The sequence below is a fragment of the Carassius carassius genome, chromosome 7 (genome assembly GCF_963082965.1).
Source record: "Carassius carassius chromosome 7, fCarCar2.1, whole genome shotgun sequence".
Lineage (NCBI taxonomy): Eukaryota > Metazoa > Chordata > Actinopteri > Cypriniformes > Cyprinidae > Carassius > Carassius carassius.
Window position 1 is genome coordinate 26795255 of NC_081761.1, and position 7501 is coordinate 26802755.

Genomic DNA, 7501 nt, shown 5'->3' on the forward strand with positions numbered 1-7501 from the left:
GATGGGATTTTTTTTTTTTTTTTTTTTGGAAGGTAAGTCTGACCAGTCCGAAAAGATGAGCAAGTCAGACCAGTCTGAAGGTCTGAGCTGAGTTTGGTGGAGCATTAAAGTTCTAGGCAGCGTAAATTTCTCATAATAATAATAATAATAATAGCCTAATGTTTAAATATATGGCTTTCTCAAGCCAACATAACAGAAAACTCAGAGAAACATCGAACAATTCAGAATGTAATACAATTTTATTCGTTTTAAAATAAAACTAATAACATTTTATAGGTAGGATGCCGTTTTCAACCGACATGATTTTAATAAATCTCAAACCCTGCTAATTTTATCAGTATTACGTTCACTGATTCTTGCTTCTCTCTTTTCTGTCTCTTTCTTTTCATGTGAACTGAGTTTCAAGTGAACTGAGCTACACATGCTTAAGTCTATTCACAAATATAATCTTTATTTCTATTACATTTTCCCCTTTTGTTGCCAATAAAAGACGAGAGTGGTAAATGTTACGGACATATTATTGTAGCCTAGTTCAGCCTATTCCTGATTTTTATTTCCTCTTCCCTTTTATCCAAAGAGACGGAACTATTTGCACAGTATTTATCAATGGGAAGAAATACATCATGCTAAAATAATCTGTCATAGCCTATAGGCCTACTGTCGGTGGCTCACATTTTTGGGGTCGCTTGCAAGTCTCATCAGCACGAATTACGTGACCAGCAACATATTTCTGCTTCAAATATTGTGCTTAGTTAACAGTGAGTGGTGGTTTCAGACATTATTTTATTATAGTGTATTTGTCAGTGCCGCACTCGGACTCTTATTTTGCCTGACAGAAAAAAAAGCTCGTACTGAAGGCGGAGCGGTTTGACCAATCAGATGAAAGGGGCGTTTCAGTATCGCCCACGTGTGCAAACGAAATATCGAACCCATAAACCGATTTGTAAACCACAAACGAAAAATGAAAAATCGAGTCAAAATCGAATTTTTCGTTTTTTAAACTAAATTAAAAAACGAATAAACGAGCTTGTTTTCATTTCTCGTTATTCCATTCCAAACAGAAAATGAAATGATCAAAAAGTACACGGACCTTTATCTCCTGTTTATGATTAAGAAATGTCTAAACAGGCGACGTGCTGCTTTACTGATTGCAGTGGCGTCTTGTGTCCTGTAGATGGTCTACACAGAAAACCCTTCCTGTGAAGCAAGGCTGGTCGTTCCTTCTCATGGATAGGAAAGTAAAACGAAACCTAGTTCAGTCACGTCTACTCGCACAACTATTTGCACTATGTGCTCTTCATTTAAAAGTGAGTAGTAAATTATGTTTTTTTCTCCATGGTTGGTGCTGGTGGTGCATTAGCTGGTTGGTGTAAAATTCATACAATATATATTAGGATTAGCAAACTAGCATGAAAAGTGTATTTAATGATCTAGTGATCTATTTTACATTCCTTTACAGCTGTGTATGACATTTCTCTAAGACCATCAACAATGACCTCAAAGTCTTGGAACTCATCTTTCTCTACAATATTACTGTTGCTTTGTGTAATTGTTGCAGCTGTTTCAATAGGACTTCAGGTATGCTTACATACAGGGCCGTAGCTGGGGTTTGTGGGGCCCCGGTGAAAGTTGTACCAGTGGGCCCTGTTTGAAATTGTTTAATTTGTAGGTTCGTTCTTATTATTTATTAGTGCTATTTACACAGAGTTTACGTTTGTTTTTTCAAGTCTGTAGGTGTCCAGGTACAGAAACCGAATAATCAAATGTAAAATAACACTGTATAGTCTTCTTCAATGTAAAATAAAAAATACAATCAAACCAAAATGTATTCAGACACCATCCACATTTCTCACATTATCACAGTTTATTTGCTATAGTTTGGAAAATGGTAATAAAATATGACAAGAACTCAACCAAAACATCAGACAGCTGTTAGTATGACAATATTTACACAACCATCAATAGTTTGTTGACCAGTTACCAAGCAATGCTTAATTTTGTTCAGACTGTGGTGTGAAAAGTTTGCATTAAGCAATTCAGGAAAAAAACACATAAGCATAACATGGTGCTTTGTATGGTAATGAATAATTTTTGGTCCCAATTTTATTATTATTATTATTATTATTATTATTGATCAATTTCACTAGTAGTCCACTGTATGAAGAATTTTGGGGTATAAAATGTCACAGTTTACTTTATTTTGCTATACTCACTTACATAAATATATTATAGTGTTCTGCACCTAGTATATATAAATATATGAAATTATATCTGGTGTCTGAATAATTGTTGGTTTGACTGTGCATTAATTCTTGTTAAAAATACAAAGTACAAGATCAGTGAGTGATTTTCTTTCTTTTATTTTCTTGAATCAACATTACAGCAGATAGCTAAATTAGGCGCGGTCACTTTAAGAGACAATGAATGCATCCAATACAATACACATCCCATTTTTTTCTAAACTTTTTACTTTCACTTAAGACATAACCGACAGTTTTTTCAAAAATACTTTCCAAAACGGTTATTTTGACATATTTTGTATGTACTGTATTTGTTGGTGCAAGAGCAAAACAAGGCAAAGACGCCTCTCTCTGCGTGAGCCTGAACACCAGAACATCGCGGTGCTGAATTGGGCTCTTTCACGTCCTTTTCTGTCTGTTTAAACTGCGATTCGTATTTGTTCATTCATGTGCGGGAAGAACTTTGAGGAGAACTTCGCAAAGGAGAGTTCGGTTCAGTGTTGCCGTCCGCTAAACGCGGATCTCTCTCCGCGTGCGCACCGAGCACAGCGCGCGAGTAACAGTTCCTCAGTTGAGCTTTTCCGCGTTTTAATGCTTTAAACTCTTTTTAATGTTTAAATCGACAAGTGGCAATGCTTAAAAACACGTGAAAATTATAAGCTTTCGTGAACACAAGCAGCAGTGGCCTGTCAACTGTCCTGAGCGTCTTTTTAGGCTGGCCTCAGCCAGACGGTTGAGATCGCCGGGGCCCCCCCTCAGCCATGGGCCCCTATAATCATCACCACCTTTCACCCCACTAGCGACGGCCCTGCTTACATACACTTAAAATATGCACTCATACTTTCTCCTGTTTTCATTCTAAGCTGATTATCTTTTTGACATGTACTGTATAAGTGGACAAGTGTCATCTCAAGCAACAAAAATAGCATCTTTAAACAACAAAAACAGGATTTGGATGATACAGGTAAGATATTGATTTATTATCAATCTGTACATACCCCCCCCCCCCCCCCCCCCCCAAATAAATAAAATAAAAAACAGATTTGTGACAACTTTGCAAATGTATTAAAAAGTAAAAACTGGAATAAAAACACTGCATAAGTGTTCATACTTTGTTGAAGCATTTTTACAGTCTCAAGTCTTTTTGGGCATGATGTGACAAGCTTTGCACATCCGCATTTGACAATTATCTGCAGTTCTTCTCCTCACCTCTTCACTTCTCAAACTCAGGTTGGATTATGCAGTGTATTTATTTAAGTTTTTTAAATTTTCATAAATTAACAAATTTCACTTTCTTTCATTATTATAATGTTTGGAGTGTAGTTTAATGTGAATATATATATATATATATATATATATATATATATATATATATATATATATATATACACAAACCCGATTCTAAAAAAGTTGGGACACTGTACAAATTGTGAGTAAAAAAGGAATGGAATAATTTACAAATCTCATAAACTTATATTTTATTCACAATAGAATTTGGATAACATATCAAATGTTGAAAGTGAGACATTTTGAAATGTCATGCCAAATATTAGCTCATTTTGGATTTCATGAGAGCTACACATTGAAAAAAGTTGGTACAGGTAGCAATAAGAGGCCGGAAAAGTTAGCTGTACATATAAGGAACAGCTGGAGGACCAATTTGCAACTTATTAGGTCAATTGGCAACATGGTTGGGTATAAAAAGAGCCTCTCAGAGTGGCAATGTCTCTCAGAAGTCAAGATGGGCAGAAGATCACCAATTCCCCCAATGCTGCGGTGAAAAATAGTGGAGTAATATCAGAAAGGAGTTTCTCAGATAAAAATTGCAAAGAGTTTGAAGTCATCATCATCTACAGTGCATAATATCATCCAAAGATTCAGAGAATCTGGAACAATCTTTGTGTGTAAGGGTTAAGACCAGAAAACCATACTGAATGCCCGTGATCTTCATCACATACAGGAATGCTACTGGAATGGAAATCACAACATGAGCTCAGGAATACTTCCAGAAAACATTGCTGGTGAACACAATCCTCCGTACCATTCGCTGTTGCCGGCTAAAACTCTATAGGTCAAAAAAGAAGCCATATCTAAACATGATCAAGAAGCGCAGGCATTTTCTCTGGGCCAAGGCTCATTTAAAATTTGAAGTTCTTTTTGGACAACTGAGACACCATATCATCCTGAATAAAGAGGACAAGGACAACCCAAGTTGTTATCAGCGCTCAGTTCAGAAGCCTGCATCTCTGATGGCATGGGGTTGTATGAGTGTGTGTGGCATGGGCAGCTTACACATCTGGAAAGGCACCATCAAAAATGAAAGGTATATTCAAGTTCTAGAACAACATATGCTCCCATCCGTCGTCTCTTTGAGGGAAAACCTTGCATTTTTTGCAACATGACAAAGCCAGACCACATACTGCATCAATTACAACATCATGGCTGTGCAGACGAAGAATCCAGGTACTGAAATGGCCAGCCTGCAGTCCAGATCTTTCACCCATAGAAAACATTTGGTGCAACATAAAGAGGAAGATAGAAGACCTAAGACAGTTGAGCAACTATAAGCCTGTATCAGACAAGAATTGGACAACATTTCTATTCCTAAACTTGAGCAACTTGTCTCCTCAGTCCTCAGATGTTTGCAGACTGTTATAAAAAGAAGAGGGGATGCCACACAGTGGTAAACATGGCCTTGTCCCAACTCTTTTGAGATGTGTTGATTCCATGGAATTTAAAATCAACTTATTTTACCCTTAAAATGATAAATTTTCTCAGTTTAAACCTTTGATATGTCATCTGTGTTGTATTCTGAATAAAATATCGAAATTTGAAACTTCCCCATCGTTGCACTCTTGTTTTTATTTACAATTTGTACAGTGTACCAACTTATTTGGATTCGGGTTTGTATATATTAGGGCTGCACAATTAATAAAATTTCTAATCGCGATTACAATTATGGATGCCACCATTACGTCGTCGTTCAAAAAGGCAATTAATCAACTTTTGTTATTCTGCGTGCTTAAGATGCATTATTTCTTTCTACATGTTATCTTAAGGGTTTTCCAATTATTTGAATTTTATTTGTAGTATAACATATAGATACCATTCATATTTTTCCTTTTTTTATAATTTAAAGAAGAAACCAATCTGATGTATAGTTGACATTTGAGGCTTAGTACTATAGAAAAGCATTAAACGTTTTTAAGTTAGAGTGTTTTACGCTTGTTTATTTTCATATAAAAATACGGCATGCAGTTGCATCAAACGTATAGACATAATTCACTGTAAATTGTGATAATCATAACTAATAATCGCAATTACAATTTCAAGGGAATAATCGACAATTATGATTTTTATCTTAACCATGCAGCCCTAATATATATATATAAACAAGAGTTCTTGTTAATGTTTGGTGCATCTTCCAGGCGAGCCACTCCGGATTCTTTTGGTTGGAAAAACAGGCAACGGAAAAAGCACAACAGGCAACACTATCTTGGGACAGAAGGTTTTTAAATCAGAGATGTCATCCTCCTCTGTGACTGGACAATGTGAAAAATTTAATGCAATTATAAACAGCAGAAATGTATCTGTCATTGACTCTCCAGGTCTGTTTGACACCAGCCTAACTGTAGATGAAGTAGTCAACAGAATTAAACTCTGTATCCCTCTTTCTGCTCCTGGTCCACATGTCTTCTTAGTTGTGATTCAGCTCGGCAGATTCACTGATGAAGAAGCAGAAGCTGTTAGAATCATTCAAGCCGTTTTTGGTGAGGAATCCTCCAATTACATCATGACATTGTTCACTCATGGAGATCGACTGGAGGGCCGAAACATTCACAGATTTGTGCGGGACAACTCAGAACTGCTCAGTTTCATCAAAACATGCAGTGGACGATACCATGTGTTCAACAATAAAGAACACAACCCTGAACAGGTCAATCAGTTGCTCGACCAGATTGATAAAATGGTCACTGGGAATGGTGGGCAATACTACACCAGTGAGATGCTTGAAAGGGTAAAGAGAGCGATTGAGAAAGAGAAACAACGTCTCCTGAAGGAGAATGAGGAGCAGAGACAGAGAGAGATAGACGCTCTGAGGACTCAACTTGAAGATGAGGCCTATGAAAAAGCATTAAAAAAGTTAAAACAAAAATAAATGACCAGCTGGCAAGATACCAAGCTCAGAATGATCCAGACTTGAAAATTCTTGTTTTGTCCAAGTCACAATAAAAGCACATCTAGAAACACAATTTTTGGCCTTCATTAGTTTTGACTTTTGACTTGAAGGTACTATATAATTTCTGTCTACAACTGCTGTATTATACAGTATATGAAAATGTACAAGTGTAGATTATATACTTTTCTTTATCATTCTTAGAACTTATCATCATTCTTTGGAACTTATCATGTTGAACTATGATTTAATTTTTCAATGTATACATTTAACGAGAGATTTGAATTTAAAATACATTGTACTTTTAAAAAAATGGTACAAAAGCTGTCACTGGGGTAGTGCCCTTTCAGAAGGTACTAATATGTAATATTTAGGTACTAATATGTTTTAATAACTTAATGTATTAATATGGACCTTTAAGGTACTAATTTGCACCATTTAGAGGTAAAGAAAGTACAAAAGTGTACAATTTTAAAAGGTACCACCCCAGTGACTGGTTTTGTACCTTTTCTCTCTTTCTCTCTGAGAGTGTGTAATATAGTTCATTTTAATGCACAGTGAAACATCCAAGTGGAGTTCTTGATTCTTTTAGGTGGAGGGGTGGGAAAAATTCAACACTTTTCTCTATGACTGGACAATATAAAAAAATACAGTGCAGCCGGTCTCATGAAAATGCGTATCAAGAGTATGCCAAATAAAAACAAAAACTTGTGGTATTGATGCACATATTGGACTTTGCTGTGCATATAATAAGCAGTTTTTGTGTGCATATGATAAGAAATTTGTTGACGTGCATATGATATGCAGTTTTCACATACATACTGTACGTTTCGCTTCAACCCCACAACCCTAATCCTACCCATTGCGTAGCATATACACATGTCAAAGTCCATTTTTGCATATCAATACCACGAGTCCAAACTATTTTGGTCAGGAATCCTCCATATACACCATGGCACTGCTCAGTCATCGTGGAGATCAACTGCAGGACAAAACAGTTTAGTTTCATAAAAACTAGTAGTGGACTATACCACGTTTAACAATAAAGAACAAAATTAGGACAATGCTGTTAATTTTCTCATCC

General features: G+C 36.1%; 1 protein-coding gene across 1 annotated transcript; it reads left to right on the forward strand.

Annotated features, from left to right (window-relative positions):
- The first annotated feature begins 1204 nt into the window (after positions 1–1204).
- On the forward strand, positions 1205–6493 carry LOC132143807 (GTPase IMAP family member 7-like). The gene is made up of 4 exons (XM_059554356.1): positions 1205–1307; positions 1460–1578; positions 3135–3204; positions 5669–6493. Exons 1-4 carry the CDS (start codon positions 1289–1291, stop codon positions 6397–6399), a joined length of 939 nt encoding a protein of 312 aa, XP_059410339.1. The 5' UTR covers positions 1205–1288; the 3' UTR covers positions 6400–6493.
- The last annotated feature ends 1008 nt before the right edge of the window (positions 6494–7501 follow it).

Coding starts and splice junctions, on each gene's coding strand:
- LOC132143807 (XM_059554356.1), top strand. Junction 1,579..3,134: donor CTGTTTCAATAGGACTTCAG/GTATGCTTACAT, acceptor GTACTGTATAAG/TGGACAAGTGTCATCTCAAG. Junction 3,205..5,668: donor ACAGGATTTGGATGATACAG/GTAAGATATTGA, acceptor TGCATCTTCCAG/GCGAGCCACTCCGGATTCTT.